At 42.3% G+C, this 22,283-nt stretch overlaps 1 protein-coding gene across 1 annotated transcript; it reads right to left on the bottom strand.

The window, feature by feature from the left end:
• Positions 1-5,925: 5,925 nt before the first annotated feature.
• LOC145409319 (Y-box-binding protein 2-A-like) lies at positions 5,926-17,709 on the bottom strand. The gene is made up of 3 exons (XM_080279790.1): positions 17,687-17,709; positions 16,488-16,589; positions 5,926-6,121 (listed from the first exon to the last, which is right to left on the bottom strand). Exons 1-3 carry the CDS (start codon positions 17,707-17,709, stop codon positions 5,926-5,928), a joined length of 321 nt encoding a protein of 106 aa, XP_080135916.1.
• Positions 17,710-22,283: the final 4,574 nt, after the last annotated feature.

The raw sequence follows: 22,283 nt of genomic DNA, 5'->3' as shown, positions 1-22,283 counted from the left end.
TCCCACCAGTAGTGGAACTGAATAAGCACTTTGCCCTTCCAGTTCCCGAAGGTTCGATTTTTCTGAACAACCTACTATCCACCTACCTATCCATATATTTATCTATTTATTTACATCTATTTATATATCTAGCTAGCTGTTTTTATGTCTTTCTGTCTGTCTATCAAAGTTTACGACTAGAAACCTTTCTCCCATCACCACCACCAAAACCATACCAACGACAACAACAGTATCTTATGAAGCAGGAGAGAAAACTGAATTTTTTGGAGCGAAAAATATGCACACCAAAGTTTATATTGTATATCAGAGAGAGAGAGAGAGAGAGAGAGAGAGAGAGAGAGAGAGAGGTGGGGGTGGGGGGAGACAAGGACAACAGAATTATGACAGGCTATAATATCTATTTTGTGTATGTAACACAGGGATAAGAAACAAGAAGACTCTTCGCTCCCACGAAACCCTCCAACCTAAATCAACAGATTTTAATAACAAGTAGCAACATGTACTGTAGAGAAACAGTGAGGTGAATTTAATAATATTAATAATAATTAAAACAACAACAACAACAATAATAATAATAATAATGATAATAATAATAATAACAAAAATATAGATGTGCAGTTTTTTCTTGTGTATTCAGAGAAAGCATGGAAGTTGCATACCCAGTCCTGCAATATGTATTGCGATTTCGTTGAAATCCATATGCCGACTTTCACCAATTTCTGATTATTTTAATTTTTGGGAGGGTGACCCCCTCCAAGAATCAGTGGGGTGAAGGTCACGCTCCCCAAATAGCGCATTAAGGATTACAGTCCATTGTACAACATGTTCCTATGATATCAAAGCCATATCTGCCGTCTTTCCACTCTTGCTGAGAATTTTTAATTTGATGAGGGAGCTGAACACCCTAAAAATCATAGTTGGAAAATTGTATAAAGTAGATGCCCTTTGGGTAACCATACGAACTCACCTGGGAAGTATCATTCAAATATTTCCCATATTTCTGATCATTTTTTATTTTGGGAGACGGGCTGATCCGCAAAGAATCACTGGGGTGTCACACCACCCAAATATTACATTGAAGATGAGAGAGATCATTGTGCAACCTATACTTAGGCATCAAAGCCATATCTGCACTTCATTCACTATTACAGGAAAATTCTAATTTTGTGAGAGGGCTGACCCCCATAAATATTTGTGTTAGTAAATTGTTCACAATGAAAGACCTTTCCAGTAACTAGACGAATTCACCTGAGAAGTTTCGTTCAGATCCATTAAATAGCCTAGGAGACACAAAAAGGCTGAATCTCAGGCAATGATGTTGAGTGAGTTACCGGAAATGATACCATCCTGCTCTGCAAGATTGATGACGATGATGATAATAACAACCTGGTAGGCTGGCTCTAAGTGGGCCATTGCAGTTCAGCCTACACACAAAGGGAGGACCTTTATCGGGTTAGAGTCTAAAAATACCATCTCTCACCTCTCTTTGGACACAAGCTAAACCACTCAGACGACGGAAATAACTCAATACTTGCATGAACACAATAAACATTAAAAAAAAATGTGAAAAAAAAAATCATAATATTTTTATCAAACCTCCCCTATTATGTACTGATTTTGTACGTAGTACACCTATCAAGTTATTTCAACTATTTCAGCAGCACTGAAATTTGTTTGGGGGGTGAAAATATGGATATTTTTTAATGCGATGTTTTTGCACTCCTCTCCTTAGTTCTGACTGGGATGTGGGCAGTCGTTTTGAAAAATGTTTTTGCACGTCATTGAAAGGCACAGGATGGGTTAAGAAAGCTAAAAATTGCATTGCCAGCTGCACCAGGCGTTTCTCTTCAATTTGGTAAGAAAAAAAAAAATCAATATTCAAAATATGAAAAAATAGTGCTGAGGTGCGCCACTGGTTCCCGACAATTTCTGGACCCCTGGCCATGGAGGGACTAAGTGGGCCGTTGCTGGGCAATGAGTTGTTGCCTGGCAACTAAAACCTTGCAGACTCAACTACGTCATAGGATGGTCGTTGTGTCCAGGTTTGGTTAGAATTGATTAATTCTGAAGGGTAGATGCTCCTGCCACAATTAAACGAGATGGCTAGGGATCCTGAGGCCAATTTCTCAGGGTTGTCACTCATAAACTAGAGGAAAGAAGGGAAGAATGGATGGAACAAATCCGATAGGAAATGACCTCAAGATCACTGCTAAAATCAAACTTTTTAATGACTATTAGTAATGCTTGTACAGCTCAAAATAGTGGCAAGTATTAAAAATTGTTTTTTTGGCCGTCGCTAGGCAACTTCTCGTTGCGTAGCAACCAAAACCTTGCGGACACAGCTAGGTCAAAGGATGGTCATTAGGACCAGATTTGGTAGGAACTGGTCAGTTCTGAAGGCTAGAAGTGTCCGCCACAATCAAGCAGGAATACAAGACTACACAACTACAAGAAAGAAAACACACCTAACAATAAAGGCAGTATGGAGCTGGCCAGTAAGAAGAAGAAGAAGAAGAAATGTAATAACAAAGGGCAGATGGATACTATTTTCTACAATCGCTCGGTTTCTTGATTATGGTGACGTCTTTTACTTTGCTTTTGCTACTTCTACTGTAGACACTTCTAATAAACCTAAGAAAGAACTCTAGGATTAACTTTCCCATGCTTGGGGTAATTCATGCCAGCTGAAGTAAAAAGATGTTTTCAGCTGAGAGTGAGCCATTGGAGCCTGAGAGATTTAAATGGGTTACTGAAGGCGATAACTAACACTTCCATTTTGGAAAGTCACTGGCATCGTGAATAAAATTGTCTTGATGCAGCCAGAATTGTGTACCCCTGATCTAACATTAAGTTCATAATGAATGAGCCCTGTTGTTGAAATCTCCATCATATAGAAGGATTACCATAAATCAGGTCTAATTATTATTGCACTGTGAATGTTTTTTACTGGAAATTAGAGACTTGGTAACACTCCAAGTGCCTTTTAAATTATATTACTGTTTCACAGTCCACCACCGGGAATACATTCCGTATGTCTACAGCCTACTGAATTTCATTCATTAGGCTAGTAACATCGGCCAGTAATTTTATACTCGTTTCATCTTGTGTTGCATAGCCTAGGTGAACAGGTATTGTTCAATTGCTATATTGTTATGTTCATTGGAAGTATAAGATTTGTACCTTATAAAATAAAATGCCCCAGAAATATGGCCTTTGATAAGTTATACAGCTTTAGCTCTTTAAAAAGTTCCTCGTAATATTTCTTTCACTGTCTGAGCATCACTTTCATTACTCCCTGACAAAGGAAAGTATCTCCCCCTTCTGTCCATTTTTAGCACCTTGAATCCTGTGATGCGTTCTATTAGTGTACTTTTTGCTGATTTCCAGCAATTTCATTCATCTTACGGAAGACCATTTGTAATGAAAGGGTAAGTGAAAACGATATCTAACCTCTTTAGTTGACAAGATGGCCTAAACAAAATAAAATAAAGTAGATGTGTAGCTACTTCTCGTGCATTCAGAGAGAACATGGAAATTCATATCCAATCATGCGATATGTATCCCAATTTCATTGAAGTCCATATGCCGAAACCCCCCTATTTCTAATCATTCTTATTTTGGGAAGGGGGCTGGCCTGCTCCAAGAAACACTGGGGTGGAGGTCACGATCCCCAAATATTGTCCTATGGGTTACAGTCCATTTAACAACATATACTCCGATATCAAAGCCATATCTGCTCTTCTTTCAATTTTTTTATTCTAAAATTTGATGAGGGGACTGGTCCCCCTAAAAATCATGGTTGGAATATTGTATATAGTGGAAGATCTTTGGGGATAACCAGATAAACTCGTCTGGGAAGTGTCATTCAAATATTTCCCAAATTTCTTATAATTTTCATTTTTAGGAGGGAGCCTGATCCCAGAGGAATAATTGGGGTGTAACTCTATCGGATAAGAGCCCATTGTAAACTGGGGTACCCAAAAATTCCTAAAATGGATCGATACTGTGGGAAAAAGAAATAGTTGTGCTGGTAGGCACCACTTGTGTGCAGTGTGGTGAATCATTGTGTCTGAGAGAGTCAAGTCCATATTTCTGGCATTTCTTCTTTGTGCACATGACTTCTGCTATTTTCATCCTCAGACCACTATGGACATCTGTCAAGACAGTTGGGAAATGACCCAGAATTTCATTCAAATGTCATTGTGGTTGATAAGACCTGGACTGATGGGTATAACCCTGGAACCAAGCAGCCGTCCAGTCATTGGAAGACACCAATATCTCCAAGACTGAAAAAAAGTGCATCAAGTTAAGTCCAACATTAAGAAAATGTTGATTTTGTTCTGTGACACCGAGGAAGTTGTCCATAACGAATTTGTTCTCTGTGGGCAGACTGTGAATCAGCAGTTTCACATTAAGGTGCTGAGGTATCTACGAGAAAACATCGGGCGCAAACGTCCAGAGAAATGGTACACCAAGAAATGGTTCGTGTATCACGACAATGTCCCATCACATACCACATTGTCAGTTCAGCAATTTTTGGCCAAAAACAACATCGTTATTGTTCCGTAACCCTTGAACTTGCCAGATCTATCTTCCTGTGTTTTTTTTTTTTTTTTTTTATTCTCCAAGATTAAGCTAGAAAAGGAAGGCAGAGGATCTGACAACTTAGATGAAATCCAGGAAAAGTGCAGGAGTCTCTGGACAAAGTGACAAAAGACATCTACGGAAAACTCTTCCATGAATAGGAAAACACTGTAACAAGTGTATAGCATCTCAAGGGGAGACCTTTGAAGGGAACTAAGATGGTTTTGCTGTGAGTTTTGTAATGAAGGTTTTTGTTAACAATTCTGGAAATTTGTGGGTACCACCCATACAACATGTACTATGATATCAAGTCATTTCTGCACTTCCTTCACCGTTTCTGAAAATTTTAATTTGGTGAGGAGGCTGAATCCCCTAAATATCATGGTTGGCAAATTCTGTATAATGGAAAACTTTTCCAGTAACCAGACGAACTCATCTGGGAAGTTTCATTCAGATCTTTTTTTTTTTCCTTACTGGCCATCACCCACAATGAGGGGCATCAGGCCAAATAATAAAAAAAAAAAACACAATGAAAAAAAAAAAACACTGCATGAGACGCCAGTCTAGAGGGCCAAGTGTGGAGGGAGCATGTGATAGAATGCCCTGAGATCGGTTAGACGCACCTTTTTCCCCCTTGACAAACAAAGCAGGTTGAATGCCCTCACGCAGGTCGGCAGCTTGGAGCAGATCTTAGAGGTTGGAGTAGATTGTGGCTCAGAGCTGGTATGACTGGATGTGGGCGTCGAGGGTCAGGAAGTGTAGGTAATAGAATATGTCTAGCTGATCCTTGTGGTCCATGATGGGAGGGCGAGATGGGTTGCCCTCCATTGCCAGAGAAGGGGAGGAGGCATTGACCTCCTCCTTGGCTTAGGAGCCAGTCGAAGCATCCTCGGCCATAGAGACTGAGTCAGAAGAGTCCCGCCCCTCCTCAGTCTCTGACAGTGGATGGTGTACTTCAGCAGTGGTCTTTGCCGTGTCCAGCTCTGGAGCCGGGTGGGTGATTGGAGTTGCAGTCTTTCTGCTGAGAGTAGCCTCCAGTTGCAGGCTCTTGCACGGTGTTGTGCAGGGAGTGGCAGGCTGTGGCATCCAGGCCCGATGTCCCCCTTGGCGAGGGGCAGAATGTACATCACGGGCAAAGCACTCGGGGATAACTAGGAGGGGCAGCCTATTCTCCTCAAAGATCTTAGGGAGGAGAATGCACAAAGCCCCCTTATCACCCCTGCAAAAAGCCTTTGCTGTCGTGATGCACATTTCATTGATGGTGCTTATCTCCCCGAGACTCGTAGGATCCCTGGCCTGGCGACCCCGGGCTGTGAGACATTGCCATGCTTGGGCAGAACCCTACACGGCCACACCTCCCAGTCCAGTAACGTCCTGAGCCTTAGGACCTTTAGGAGTCCCAAAGAGACTAAAGTCCACCATCTCGCTATCCCCAAGGGAACATTGGAAGTGCCGTGGGTTTGGATTAACAATGGCCTGGTGGTGTATAGAAACACCAACGCCAGGATCCTGGTACTTGATGAAGTCGTACCCCGCCCTGACATTAAACCAAACCACGGTCCCTCTGATCTACTGGGCAGCCGGAGACTGAGGTCTGCTGGATGCCCCCCTCAGTGGGTTGCAGGCAATTACAGATGTGTTGTCCATGGCTGCTCCTTGAACTCTCTCTTCAGCTGCTCGCCTCGCAGCTGCGATCTCTCTCTTTCTGCTCTCTCCCTTGATTTCTTCTCAGAGATGCATCAAATAGCTCAGCAGGAGTTAAAGCTTACACAAACATACCTTACAAATATACAGGCAAGCTGAATCTCAGGCAGCGGTATACAGGTAGAACGAGTTGCCAGAAATGATACCCTCCTGCTTCACAAGAAGAAGAAGAAGAAGAAGAAGAAGAACTTTCACACAGGCGGTCAGGTGGAAGTGAGTGAGAGGTTTAGAGAGCGGGGAAGGCATTTGGTGGGCGAGTGAGAGGTTTACCATGTTAAGTGAGGCTGTATTTTACCCTCTTTTGAAGAGAGAGAGAGAGAGAGAGAGAGAGAGAGTGTGTGTGTGTGTGTGTGTGTGTGTGTGTGTGTGTGTGTGTGTGTGTGTGTGTTTATTACTAACCTAAAATAGAAATAATCAGAAATAGGGGAAAGTGGGCATATGGATTTCAGGGTAGTGGGCATATGGATTTCAGGGTAATGGGCATCCATATAGCAGGGTTGGGCATGCAGTTTCCATGTTTCCTCCTAGTACACAGGAAGAAACTGCACATCTCCATTATTGTTATTACCAGCTGTGATAGCGAAGGTGGTAATGTTTTCAGATTGTCCCTCTGTCTGTGTATCTGTTAATACGATAACTTCGCAACCGCTCAAGATATAATCACAAAATTTTACAGGTGTGTAGTAGGGATGAAATATCTCCTACGAGTTCGAAAGTGGTGAAAGTAGGTCAGGGTCTGTTTGTCTGTCAGCACGATAACTTCGCAAGCGCTCAAGATATCATCACAAAATTTTACAGGTGTGTAGTAGGGATGAATATCTCCTACGAGTTCGAAATTGGTGAAAGTAGATCGAGGCCAAGGCCATATCCTGAGCCCCGCTAGATATGTATCGGCTCGCGGCAAGTGTGGTTCCCCCCTTGGGGGGGCCTCTAGATATTATTATTATTATTATTATTATTATTATTATTATTGTTATTCGACACATATCAGGTTTCATGAAGAGGGGACAGGAGATATCTGTGAAAATGAAGTATTGTTTATAATTGATTGCATGGAGAGAGAGAGAGAGAGAGAGAGAGAGAGAGAGAGAGCCTAAGGTCCGATAATTGGATACTGTAATGCGGTATTTCAGTTCCCCCCATCTCTCTCTCTCTCTCTCTCTCTCTCTCTCTCTCTCTCTCTCTCTCTCTCTCTCTCTCTCTCTCTCTCTCTCTCTCTCTCTCTCTCTCTCCCAATAAACTATCCCATGCCTTCCCTCCCCGCTCACTGTTACCCTTCTCTTCTTACATCTTTTTCTTTTCCCTCCCTTCCCCAACTCCTCCCTCTCCTTCCCTTCCCTGTCCTCATTCTTCTTTCCTCCCCTCCCCTTCTTTTCTTCCTCCCATTCTCTCCCCTTCCCTTCTCCCTCCCAACGTTTCCTCTTCCTTTGATCTCTTCTGACTTTAAACTCTCTCCCCTCCTTTCTCTCCGCTGTGCCTACACTTCCCTCTCTTTTATCTCCTCGCTTCATTTCTCTCTCTTCATACATAATTTCCTCTCCCTTTCCCCCTCTTTCTTTCTTTCCAATTCTTTTCTCACATGACTATCCCTTCCTCCCCTTCCTTCCCCTTCTCTCTTTCCTGCTCCTTCAAATCTTTTCCCTTTCCATCCTCTCCCGTTTCCCCTTCTTCTTGTCCACCTCTGTCCCGACTCTCCTAATTGTAATTTCCCCCTCGGCCTCACTTTCTCTGTCTGTCTGTCTCTGTCTTTATATCTGTCTGTCTGTCTGCCTGTCTGTCTGTCTGTCTGTCTGTCTGTCTGTCTCTCTCTCTCTCTCTCTCTCTCCATGTGCGCTCCTTTCTCCCCCTGGTAACGTTCCCAGGTTGCCATGGCTCCCTCTCGCTGCCATACCTAGTCTGGCGTTAGCTGGAATATAATACTGAAGTTCACCCCGCGATCAACGGATAATTTCGTACTCCTTCACCCTAATACTCTCTTCACACCCTCCTCAATCCTCCCTTTCGTCTCCCCTCTCCTTCCCTCCCCTCCTTCTTCCCTTACTCTTCCTCCCCTACCTCTCCCTCTCCTCCCTTTCCCTCACCTCTCCCCTCCTCCTTCCCTTACTCTTCTTTCATCCCGCACACTTTGGCTAGTCTCCCACCCTCTTTTCCGCCTATTTCTCCTTCCTCTGCCTTTTCCTCCCTTACTCCTCATTCATCCCTCACTTCCCTGCTAAGTACTGCAGTTTCTAATTAGGGCTGTAATCTCTACTGAGTGTTGCAATCACTTCCAGGGATTCAAGCAATTTAAAAGGGCTAATTTTAGATTCAACCGTACTATGAATATTATGGATATGAATGCGAGAAGTATCATTTCAAAGTGAGACAAATTCTTTACCTATGCGACTGACGAAAATTCCAACAACTGTGTGATTACAGAACCATGATTAATCCCTCCTGACAAGCAACTACTTGGAGAAGGATCGCCACAAAACTAGAATATATCTGAAAAATCACGACTGCATAAAACCGGCGAGGGAGTTCTACTTATTAAAACCCTCGTAAATGAACAGCAGATCAGTCGACTGGATATTGAAACACGATTCTTTGACCGCCGAAGTTTTCACGGAGAGTAACAAGCCCTTTCTTTTCGATGAAGTATACTAACCACCAGTTTTGATGAGGAAAACTATAATGATGAAATAAAATCAATCATAGGAAAAAAAAGAACAGCTCTATCTTAAGAGTTTAGGTATCCAAATATCGACGGGAAAATTCGTGTGTAGACAAAGAAAGGAACAGGCTGTTAGAATCGGATGACGGTGTATGTTTAAGTCAGGCGGTGCACACGGTGACGGGTAATAAACTCGCTTTCCCCAGCCACATAAATGATAAATTAAAAATGTGATGTTCATGAAAATTTTCGTAACAGCAACTACGAGTATCATATCGCATGACTTGACATTATTAGCAACTGGAAGATCGGTATAAATAGTCTTTTAGTTTCTGTCTTAGTGAAAGTTGACTTCGACAACATGAAAAACGATATTGTCAACACCAGTCGGAGTTACTACCGGTAGATAGTGTCGAAGGAATGTTGGAAAAATTCATTAATTAGTTGATGTACATAGCAGGAAAAATATACCAAGATTTACTCAAAGAAGTTATCACATTAAAAGAAACAAAATGCAGTATGTTTTCTCTAAAAAGCGACCACTCAGGGGATGTCTAATACTGTACAAGAATTTAAAATTCGCAACAAAACTGACGATGATAGATAAGATAACACTGGTCAACAAAATTTAAAAAGCATTATGGTTCTAGTATATTTTGGGTGATTCTAAGCAACATGAATGTCACGAATTTGCGAGACTATGTATTTATACAAATTCGTGACACTGTACTTTGATGTGAAGCCACGAACTATAGTGGAAGACCCACTGTGTATCACTCAGTTTATCCGTCCGTGTATCCACTTTGATCGAGATGGTTTTTCAGAATACTCGTCATTGTTCCAAAAGTGACTGTTCCTATGCATGACACTAGTGCTTCACTGATTTTATGGCGTGTGTATATCGTTCACATTGCCTCCGTTGACCGTTGAAGTTAAGCCACACCCACTTCCGGCGAACATGGCCATTTCTCACTGCCAAGTCTGCCATACCCAGCTTGGCTCTCAGCCAGCTTCGGACCTCAATGGGAGAAGGTCTCGTCGCGCCCAGCGTTGAGAGCAGAGTCTCCAGTTCGTACAACGATTCCCCGCATCTCCTCACCGAGTGAGTGTATTTCCTTTGATATTTGAATTCATTTTTGAGATACTTGTAACGTAAATTTGTGTTGTAATTAATAAATTTACAGTTCCTTTTTTGAGCTTAATGTAAATGTAGAATCGTGTTTGATTTCTCCACATTGTGCACTCTTAAATTTGCTTACCTGTATCCCTGTTTGCACAAATTTCTTTTATTAATCACAACTGGTATTTAGGACAGTTCTGTGGTATTAATACTGAAAATTCGTTGTGCCAACTAGGAGTTAACACCAGCAAGAACCTGTCTTCATAATGAGTATTAGTATTGACTGTCAGCGGGTAAGGACACTTTCTCAGAGACCAACAGCACTAACAATACAGCACTCGTGAGTAATTAGTCACCACTGTGTACTGTACTGTTGAGTAAGTTTATGAAATTCTCGTCATTAGAGAATCAGCGAAGTAAGCCAGTGTAAAGTAAAATTTACTACTTGATTTCACAAGTCAATTCTTTGTGTCAATCGACGATTTATTAGCTTTTTATTCGTTATTACCACTTTCCCTTGTGACATCTGGCGACCTCATTCCGGGATATTAACTTCTACCTTTAAAGTTATTAACGAAATAATACTCTTAGCTATGTGTTAATTATTAAAGTCAATAGGCACTATCTTACTGGTGGTTATTGATTCTGCTTTATTAATGTTATGTTAGAGTTTTCCCAGTAAGTTGCATTTTTTTTATTTTCTTTCTTTATCATTCCAACTAGATAAAACTGGTCACCACCAGCCTGTGCCTATATTCTTTACTTTCGATTATTAGCATTTCTCTGTGAAACAGTAGTCAGTACTCAGTCTTTGGTCCACTCGGTCTTAGCTGAGTTATCATCATGGCTAGTAGTTTATTTATACAGGAAGCCAAAGATATGGGGCTTACCAATCCCCAGGAAATTAAAGATTGTGTGCTCTCACAGTACAATTATGAACAGCAACGTGAGAATGATGCCGTTGAAGAGCGGAAAATTCAACGTGAACACGAGCGAGAACAACAAGGGGAACGTGAGAGAGAACGTCAAAACCAGCTTGCTGAGTGCAAGGAACGTGAGAAACACGAGCTTGAGGTGTTGAAACTCAAGCGAGACTCCTTGGTTTCAGGCACATCTGGTGCAGCTGACCTAAGTTCCATGAATGCTATCCCTGCACATGTTCTGGCAACCCCGCGCCTCAGGCTTCCTTCATACAAGGAAGGTGAGTGAATCGAGCCATTCATAGCTCGTTTCGATGACATGGCGCATCTGTACCAGCTGGATGAGGCAGCTAAACGGCTCCAGTATCTTAACTTGTTTGAGGGCCCTGCCCTCGATATTCTCCACAGAATTTGTGGAGACAATCACGTATGAGATGATGAAGGCTGCACTGATCAAAGTGTACGGTCTCACAGTTGACGTCGCCAGGAGTCAGTTCATGAGGGCACATCTGCAAGATAAGGAGACTGCTGTGCAGTTCCTCGACCATCTCACTGCTTACTTAGATGAGTGGACAGAGAAAGATGAGACTCCTCGCATGCGAGAGGGGATAATTGACCTCATGCTGTGCACACAGCTAGAAAAGTCGTGGCCTGCTGAGCTTATGGCTCAACTTAAGATCTATCATGTAAGGGATGCCAGCCAAATGGTGGAAAAGGCTGATGCATTCATCACTGCATACGGGTACCAAACTCGTAAGCAACAGACCTGGAACAGGAAAGATACTACCAAGTCTGGGAAGCCATCTCAGAGCAAATCCCAGCATCAAGGCCATCATCAGAATAATGGCCATGGTCCAGACAAATCACAGAAGAAGGACCAAGGGCAGAATTTTCAGCAACCTGCTTGGAAGAGGTAGAGCAAGTACCCTAACCAGCAGCAGTACCAGCTATGCAATCAAGAATCGGGACAACCCTTTTCAGCACCAGCCCCAATGTATCGGAGGCAGGAGGCAAACGCAGCTTTCATTCCCCGACAAGTGCACGATGGTGTCGTCCCTAGCAGCACAAGTCCTCCTTCACAAGGAACTAGTCCCCTTCAGACAGTGAGCCCACCTCCACAGGTGGTCAATGCTCCACCTCCCCAGATGGTGAGTACGACCATTCGGGCATCTAGTCATCAGGGCATCACATTTGCAGAGCTGTACGCTATAGCCATATCAATGGAGTGCAGCTTCCTCCACAGGCCCTCCCACAGGTTAAAATGCCTTCCTTGTTCAGCCAGGGTTTGTGGGAAGTGTTTCTGTAAAGGTCCTGAAAGACACTGGTTCCTCAGGTTGCTCTGTCAGGCAGAGTCTAGTTCAGCCTGGAGAGTATACAGGTCGACAGATCCAAGCTCAGCTTATTGATGGATCAGTGAGATTGTTCCCTAAGGCATGTATCCAGGTAGGATCTCCCTTTTACACTGGTTCGACACTTGCACTTGTCATGTCAGAACCTTTGACCTTATTATAGGTAACATACCAGGTGCCAAGTATAGTTGCACAGCAGAGTAGTAGGGGTAGCAGCCCTGCCCAGGGAAGTACTACTGCCAAGGTTACAGGAGACTCAAGGAATAGCCTGGATTCCATTTTCTCTCCTAGGCCTTGGTAGCTTGTTACACATCTTTCTGCCTCACACACCGGAGGGCATCAGGCTGCCCTTTTTACACAACACACACATCCACATTATATTACATTACCTTAAACCAGCTATCCTCTTTCCAAAAAACTCCGATCTTGTCATTACCCATTCCACAACACATCCCTGTTCTCCCCCACACAAAAGGAACCATGGCTGCTGTTATATTGGGAATCAGTGCAGCGGTTTCTTGGGTGACCACCACCGTCAGGGCTGGGTCGTTTGCACAGGGCCCTCCCGGTCGTCATCAAGTGACTGTGCCACCTCCAGTGTTGCGGCGCCCTAAATCTGCTCGTCAGCACAGTAAAATTTTCTTTTGTAATATTAGGGGACTTCACTCCAACATCAACTCTGGTCAAATTTTCCTCCAGTTTGAATCCCCTGATCTGCTATTTCTGACAGAGACACAAGGAAGCTCCACCTCTGATTTAGCTAGATTTAATTTTCCTGGTTATATCTTGATTCAAAATTTCAGACCCAAAGGAGGCGTATGTTGCCTTGCTAAATCAGAAATTGCCCTGGAGGAGATTACTAAATTTAATTGTCCTTTTTTCGACTATTCCATATACAAATTAAATTCTTTTGGTAAAATTAAGCATTTCTGTTGTGTTTATCGTTCCCCTAATGCCCTTTCAGAGCCGAGTTTATTTGACTCTGTCTTCACAACTAAGTGTCCTCAACATTAATACTGCATCAGAAATTACTATTCTGGGTGATTTTAATGTCCATAATGTCGAATGGCTCACTTATTCACCCAGAACTGATGACTCTGATCTTGAATGTGAGCTATTTTCAGACTCATTTAATCTCACCCAGTTGGTCAGTCAACCCACCTGTGTACCAGACATCCCCGTTCAAAATCCCCACCTATTGGACTTGTTTCTAACAACCAATTCAGGTAATTATAATGTCGAAGTGAAGTCCCCCCTCCGATCCTCTGATCATTGTCTGATTCAAGCCACCAGTTTCACACCTACCACACCCTCCTGCTCTGAACCTGTCGTGATGACTAAGTGGCACTACGACAGGCAGACTGGGAGGGATTTCAAAATTTTCTCATGGATATTCCTTGGACCTCCTTTTTCTCCCATGATGCAAATTTCACATTGGGTCACATACAGGATTTCATTAAAGTCGGCATGGAAACATTCATTCCCCATCATAGTTACAGAAAAAGATGTAATTCTCCTAAATGGTTTGACCACAATTGTGCTAGAGTAACAGAACATAAAACAATAACGTATTACACTTATACAAGGACCAAAACCAAAGAAGCCTTTAACTATTATAAAAATATCAGAAACCATGCCAAAACTATTATCAGTCTTTCTAAATCAAACTTTCTACATAGACAAGCTAACAAACTACTAAACAATCCAAATGATAATAAAATATTCTGGTCAACCCTTAATTCATTCAAAACTAACTTCACTACCACCTCTTCCATTCCACTGTTACAGTCCCCCAATGGAAATCTAGTAAGTGACCCATGTGGAAAAGCCAACCTTCTTGTTGACATTTTTTCAACAAACTCAACCCTAATTTCAGAAAATCATAATATTCCTGTACTTGATTTTGATTCCCCTCAAATACCTCCTTTCATGATTCACACCAGACACGTACAAGCCGTATTACAGAATCTATCAGCAGACAAAGCCACTGGTCCAGATGAAATTCCTTCAATAGTACTTAAAAATTGCTCCTCAGTGTTGGCTCCTGTATTAGCAAAATTTTTCTGCTTATGCATCCGTACCTCAATTTTTCCAGCCCCTTGGAAAGAAGCAAATATCCATCCTGTTCCTAAAAAGGGGGAACTTCTGATCCATCAAACTATAGACCAATTGCAATAACTTCCGTTCTCGGTAAAGTTTTTGAGACACTAATTAACAAACACATAGTCAAGCATCTAGAAATCAATAAATTGATCAATGATCGGGAGTATGGATTTAGACAGGAACGTTCAACTGTAGATATTCTTTTTACCCATCAGATTAACAAAACAATAGACCAACATGGTGAAACACACACAGTAGCACTTCATATTTCAAAAGCATTTGACAGAGTATGGCACAAGGCCTTATTGTCTAAGATGTCACACTATGGCCTTGCATCACTGGTTCCTCTAATTTCTTCTTACCTTCATAGTAGAAAAATACGGGTCATGGTAGATGAAATTTATTCTCGGTTTCATTCCATAAATGCTGGCGTACCTCAGGGATCAGTTTTGGCGCCAATGCTCTTTCTTATACATATAAATGACCTCCTATCTGTCAAGCACAACCCAATACACTCTTAAGCTGATGACTCGACCCTTCATAGTTCTTTCACATTTAGTACCTCCTTTACACAATTTGATATTATAAATTCCCAGATAAACACAGCAATTTTTCTGAACCAGGACCTTTCTAAAATTTTCAATGGGGACAAAAAATCTGGTCTCATTTAATGCTCAGAAAACTAAATACATTAATTTCTCCAATAGAAAGAATCCCTCAGACTCTCACATAATATTAAATGATATCAGTATTCCCATATCCACTACAATTGATATCCTAGGTGTTACTCTAAACCCCAACCTAAGCTGGACAGCTTATGTTAAATCCCTTGCTAAAGGTGCTTCTAAAAAACTGGGACTTATGTACAGAGTTCGTGAGTACTTCGTTGACGAGCAGATGGCCAAAATATACAAAAGTCATGTGCGTTCTCAGATCGAATACTGTTCACCACTGTGGAGTGGATGTGGAGCAGTTGCATTGAGGCAGATGAACAAAATTCAAAATAAAGCCATTAGATTAATCAATAATCCTGCCATAATGCAGGACCTTCCTCCATTGTCAGTACTTAGAGATGTTGCTTCTTTAGCACTATTTTATCGAAATTTTTACCGTAAGTGCTCTAACAAACTGGCATCAATTGTGCCTCCCCTTCACATTTTCTCCCAAAATACTCGGGCAGCTGGGAGCGCCCATGAACTCACACTCTCTCCCCCACAACGCAGAACCTCTGATTATCAAAATTCATTTATCCCCAGAACTACTGCTCTGTGGAATTCACTTCTTGGGAGTTGCTTCCCACATACATTTAATCCTCTCAATTTTAAATCCAATTGAAATAAGTATTTTATGAATGGAGGATGCCTTTAGGTACATGGACTTATTTTTTTTTCCTTTGTTTTTCCTTCCTCCATTCATTATCAAAAAAAAAAAAAAAAAAAAAAAAAGACGTTACTATTCAGACTTCGGCTGCAGTAACATGAGCCATGGCCAAGGCTGCAAACCATGTCACCCCGGTAACCATTGCATCGCTGCAAGATCTGATTTGTAGTCAAGATGCTGTCCTGGAACAATACTCTGACCCAACACTTGCTGCTGTGCGGAAGAAGCAAAAGGGTAAAGCGATTAATTATTCATGGGGAGGTCAAGCCAGGTTCCTTCGTAAACATGGACTGCTCTACCGTGAGTCACAAACACCCCAGGGCGAGGTTCGACTGCAGCTTGTCGTTCATGCTAAGTATCGCCAAGCAGTGTTAGAATAGGGTCATTGTTCAGTGTTAGGAGGTCAATGGGAAAAAAGAAAACCCAAGGCTGTATCCATGCTGACTTTTTCTGGCCAGGAATGGGACAGGAAATAGATAAGTTTGTGCGTTCCTGCAATGTGTGTCAGCGTACCACCAAGCAGGGATGTGTCCTTCCTGAGCTGTATGAATCCACGCCCATAATCTCTGAGTCATTTGCAAGAAAGGGCAGTGGCAGTGTGGGTGCAGACACGATGTCTCACCCGTTGGCCCAACAGGACACATTATGTCCAGGGCCCGTACATACATATGTACCGTAGGTTAAGGGGGAAGTTTGATACCCCCACAGAGGCAATCTTAGGCTGTGCCTGAATTACCTTGTGGTGCGTCTCGAGGTGTGGGCCTCTCTGAGGATTCCTGGAAAATACACATCATCAACATGTGTGATCACATCCACGTTGGGTGTTAAAATGTGACCTGCACGAGTTTGTGTAGGGATTCTCAGCTTAGAATTAATAATTGTAAGTATAGAGGTAGGTTTAACCAGTAAACTGGATGTTCTGTGAGATTTAGGCAATCCAAGGACCAGCATGCTTCCTGGTTAATAATGTAGGTTTAACCAGTAAATTGGATGTTCTGAGAGATTTATGCAATCCATGGACTAGCATGTTTCCTGGTTAATGATGTAGGTTTAACCAGTAAACTGGGTGTTCTGAAAGATTAATGCAATCCAAGGACTAGCACATTTCCTGGTTAATAATGTAGGTTTAACCAATAAACTACAAGGGTTCTGAGAGATTTAAGCATTCCAAGGACTACGTTTCCTGGTTAATAATGTACCCAATAAGAAAATAATGGTGTACTTTTTGTAGCATATGTATTGACTACTAGGCAAGGAGAGAAATTGTAATTTAATACAAATTGTTAATCACATCGACACTTTTGATGCTCCACCTTAATTGATTTCAGAGGTACAGTTGGAAGGCATAGCAGTTTTCCCGTGCAGATCAGCTGATCGTCTCTGCCGCATGATGCCGCCTTTTCTCTTCTGCCTCGTCATCTCCATTTATTATTAATTTGTATTATATCATTTTAAACATAGGAACAGTTACACTACAACTGTCACATCAACACCATGTATTACATACACCATGCTACATAACAATTAGTTGTTAATGTAAATGTAGCAATGTTTTGCTCAGTTTGACCTGAGTACAGGATTTTTCACTGTCGTTTTTTCCTCAAGCTTGCTTCTATTACTGCAAATGTGAGGTTTTTACGCTCATTGGCGAAGGTGATTTTCTCCTGTAGCAGGATAGTACACACACCACAGTGTGAATCTGGTGTGACTGAGTTTGGATGTTTATGTACCGGTATGTCTATAATGTTAAATTTTCAGAGAAAAAATTGATTTTGATGGGGCGTAATGTCACGAATTTCCGAGACTATGTATTTATACAAATTCGTGACATTGTACTATGGTGGGAAGCCACGAACTTTAGTGGAAGACCCACTGTGTATCACTCAGTTTAACCATCCCTATGTGCACTTTGATCGAGATGTTTTTTTCAGAATATTGGTCACTGCTCCAAAACTGACTGTTCTTATGCATGACATTGGTGCCTCCCTTACTGATTTTATTGTGTGTGTATATCGTTCGCCCTGCCTCCGTTGACCATTGAAGTTAGGCCATGCCCACTTCCGGCGAACATGGCCATTTCTCACCCCCATGCAGCTTGGCTCTCAGCCAGCTTCGGACCGCAATGGGAGAAGGTCTCGTCGTGCCCAGATTTGAGAGCAGAGTCTCCAGTTCGTACGAAGATTCCCCTCATCTCCTCACCAAGTGAGTGTATTTCCTTTGATATTTGAATTCATATTTGAGATACTTGTAACGTAAATTTGTGTTGTAATTAATAAATTTACAGTTGCTTTCTTGAGCTAAGTGTAAATGTAGAATCGTGTTTGATTTCTCCACATTGTGCTTTCTTAAATTTGCTTATCTCCTTTTGCACAAATTCTTTATATTAATCACAACTGGTATTTAGGACAGTTCTTTGGTAATAATACTTAAATCCATTGTGCCAACTAGGAATTAGCACCAGGAAGAACCTGTCTTCGTGATCAGTATTAGTTATTGATTGTCAGGGGGTAAGGACACTTTCTTAGAGGACAACAGTACTAACAATACAGCACTCGTGAGTAATTAGTCACCACTCTGTACTGTTGAGAAAGTTTATGAAACTCTCGTCTTTTAGAGAATCGGTGAAGTAAGCGACATAAAGTAAAATTTACTAATTGATTTCACAAGTCAATTCTTTGTGTCAGTCGACGATATATTAATTTTTGTTCGTCATTACCACTCTCCCCCGTGCCATCTGGCGACCTCATTCCAGGATATTAACTCCTAGCTTTTAAGTTATTAACGAAATAATACTCAATCACTCTTAGCTAGGTATTAGTTATCATTAATGTCTATAGGCACTGTCTTACTGGTGGTTATTGATTCTGCTTTATTAATGTTATATAAGAGTTTTCCCAGTTAGTTCCATTTTTTTTATTTTTTTATTTACCATTTTAACTAGATAAAACTGGTCACCACCAGCCTGTGCCTATATTCTTTACTTTCGAGTATTAGCATTTCTCTGCAAAACAGCAGTCAGTACTGAGTCTTTAGTCCACTCAGTCTTAGTTGAGTTATCATCATGGCTACTAGTTTATTTAAACAGGAAGCCAAAGATATGGGGCTTACCAATCCCCAGGAAATTAAAGATTATTTGCTCTCACGATACAATTATGAACAGCAGCGTGAGAATGATGCCCGTGAAGAGCGGAAAATTCAACGTGAACACGAGCGAGAACAGCTAGAGGAACATGAGAGAGAACATAAACACGAGCATGCCGAGTGCGAGGCACGTGAGAAACACGAGCTTGAGGTGTTGAAACTCAAGTGAGACTCCTTGGTTTCAGGCACATCTGGTGCAACCGACCCGAGCTCCACGAGTGCTATCCCTGCACATGTTCTGACAACCCTGGCCTCAAGCTTCCTTCATACATGGAAGGTGAGCGAATTGAGCCATTCATAGCTCGTTTCGAGGACATGGCGCAACTGTACCAGCTGAATGAGGCAGCTAAGCAGCTCCAGTTTCTTAGCTTGTTTGAGGGCCCTGCCCTCGATATTCTCCACAAAATTCGTGAAGACAATCTCACTTATGAGATGATGAAGGCTGCACTGATCAAAGCGTATGGTCTCACAGTTGACGACGCCAAGAGTTAGTTCATGAGGGTGCATCTCCAAGAAAAGGAGACTGCTGTTCAGTTCCTTGACCATCTCACTGCTTACTTAGATGAGTGGATGGAGAAAGATGAGACTCCTTGCACGCAAGAGGGGATAATTGACCTCGTGCTGTGCACACAGCTAGAAAAGTCGTGGCCTGCTGAGCTTATGGTGCAGCTTAAGATCTGTCATGTAAGGGATGCCAGCCAAATGGTGGAAAAGGCTGATGCATTCTTCACTGCATACGGGTACCAAACTCGTAAGCAACAGACCTGGAACAGGAAAGATACTGCCAAGTCTGGGAAGCCATCTCAGAGCAAATCCCAGCATCAAGGCCATCATCAGAATAATGGCCATGGTCCAGACAAATCACAGAAGAAGGACCAAGGGCAGAATTTTCAGCAACCTGCTTGGAAGAGGTAGAGCAAGTACCCTAACCAGCAGCAGTACCAGCCATGCAATCAAGAATCGCGACAACCCTTCTCAACACCAGCCCCAGTGTATCGGAGGCAGGAGGCAAATGCAGCTTTCATTCCCCGACAAGTGCATGATGGTGTCGTCCCTAGCAGCACAAGTCCTCCTTCACAAGGAACTAGTCCCCTTCAGACAGTGAGCCCACCTCCACAGGTGGTCAACGCTCCACCTCCACAGATGGTGAGTACGACCCCTTGGGCATCTAGTCATCAGGGCATCACATTCACAGAGTTGTCTGGCCGCTTCCTGCACAGGCCCACCCACAGGTAAAACTGCTTTCCTTGTTCAGCCAGGGATTGTGGGAGGTGTTTCTGTAAGGGTCCTGAGGGACAATGGTTCCTCAGGTTGCTCTGTCAGGCAGAGTCTAGTTCGGCCTGAGGAGTATACAGGTAGACAGATCCATGCTCTGCTTATTGATGGATCAGTGAGATTGTTCATTGAGGCATGTATCCAGGAGGGATCTCCCATTTACACTTGTTCGACACTTGCAGTTGTCATGTCAGAACCTTTGTTTGACCTTGTTATAGGTAACATACCAGGTGCCAAGTATAGTTGCACCGCAGACGTTACAACTCAGACTTCGGCTGCAGTAACACGAGCCATGGCCAAGGCTGCAAACCATGTCACCCCGGTGACCATTGCATCGCTGCACGATCTTATTTTTAATCAAGATGCTGTCCTGGAACAACAGTCTGACCCAACACTTGCTGCTGTGCGGAAGAAGCAAAAGGGTAAAGTGGTTAATTATTCATGGGGAGGTCAAGCCAGGTTCCTTCGTAAACAAGGACGGCTCTACCATGAGTCACAAACACCCCAGGGCGAGGTTCGACTGCAGCTTGTCGTTCCTGCTAAGTATCGCCAAGGAGTGTTAGAATGGGGTCTTTGTTCAGTGTCAGGAGGTCACATGGGCAAGAAGAAAACTCAAGGCCATATCCGTGCTGACTTTTTCTGGCCAGGAATGGGACAGGAAATAGATAGGTTTGTGCGTTCTTGCAATGTTTGTCAACATACCACCAATCAGGGATGTGTCCTTCCTGAGCCGTATGAATCCACACCCATAATCTCTGAGTCATTTGGAAGAGAGGGTAGTGGCAGTGTGGATGCAGACACGATGTCTCACCCGTTGGCCCAACAGGACACATTATGTCCACAGCCTTTACATACTTATGTACTGTAGGTTAATGGGGAAATTTGAGACCCCCGCAGAGGCAATCTGAGGCTGTGCCTAAATTGCCTTGTGGTATGTCTCGAGCTGTGGGCCTCTCTGAGGATTCCTGGAGAATACACATTATCCACATGAGTGTTCACACCAACGTTGGGTGTTAAAATGTGACCTGTACGAGTTTGTGTAGGGATTCTCAGATTACATTAGAAATATTAATCGTAAGTGTAGAGTTAGGTTTAACCAGTAAACTGGATGTTCTGAGAGATTTATGCAATCCAAGAACTAGCATGTTACTTGGTTAATAATGTAGGTTTAACCAGTAAACTGGACGTTCTGAGAGATTTTTTGCAATCCAAGGACTAGCATGTTTCCTAGTTAATGATGTAGGTTTAACCAGTAAACTGGATGTTCTGAAAGATTAATGCAATCCAAAGACTAGCACGATTCCTAGTTAATAATGTAGGTTTAACCAGTAAACTATAAGGGTTCTAAGAAATTTGAGCATTCCAAGGACTATGTTTCCTGGTTAATAATGTACCCAATAAGAAAATAATGGTGTACCTTTTGTAGCATATGTATTGACTACTGGGCAACGAGAGAAATTGTAATTTAATACAAATTGTTTATCACATCGACACTTTTGATGCTCCACCTTAATTGGTTTCACAGGTACAGATGAAGGGCATAGCGGTTTTCCCGTGCAGGCCATCTGATCGTCTCTGCCACATCCTGCCGCCTCTTGTCTTCTGCCTCATTGTCTCCATTTACTATTAATTTGTATTATATCATTTTACACGTAGGTACAGTTACACTACAACTGTCACACCTACATCGTGTATTACATACACCACGCTACATAACAGTTAGTTGTTAATGTAAATGTAGCGAAATTTCGCTCAGTTTGACCTGAGTACAGGATTTTTCACTGTCGTCATGGAGTTTTTTCCTCAAGCTTGCTTCTTTTAACGTAAATATGAGATTTTTAGCTCATTGTCGATAGTGATTTTCTCCTGTAGCAGCACAGTACACACACCACAGTGTGAATCTGGTGTGACTGAGTTAGGATGTTTATGTATGTATATACTGTTTCATGTTCTGAGAAAAATTTGATTTTGATGGGGCGTAATGTCCCAAATTTGCAAGACTATGTATTTATACAAATTCGCGACATTGTACTTTGGTGGGAAGCCATGAACTT

This window comes from Coenobita brevimanus, chromosome 80 (genome assembly GCF_032717465.1).
Source record: "Coenobita brevimanus isolate Jiangsu-jjx chromosome 80, ASM3271746v2, whole genome shotgun sequence".
NCBI lineage: Eukaryota > Metazoa > Arthropoda > Malacostraca > Decapoda > Coenobitidae > Coenobita > Coenobita brevimanus.
The sequence above is the reverse complement of the archived record's forward strand: the minus strand, read 5'-3'. Positions and strand labels throughout refer to the sequence as shown.

What these genes read in the sequence shown, in the direction of transcription:
- LOC145409319 (XM_080279790.1), bottom strand. Translation starts at nt 17,709, where the DNA reads ATGGTTAAACTGAGTGATACACA. An exon ending in GTTAAACTGAGTGATACACA is followed by an intron (nt 16,590 to 17,686) that starts GTGGGTCTTCCA and finishes TGTATTTTCCAG; the next exon opens with GAATCCTCAGAGAGGCCCAC. An exon ending in AACTTCCCCCTTAACCTACG is followed by an intron (nt 6,122 to 16,487) that starts GTACATATGTAT and finishes GTTTAATGTCAG; the next exon opens with GGCGGGGTACGACTTCATCA.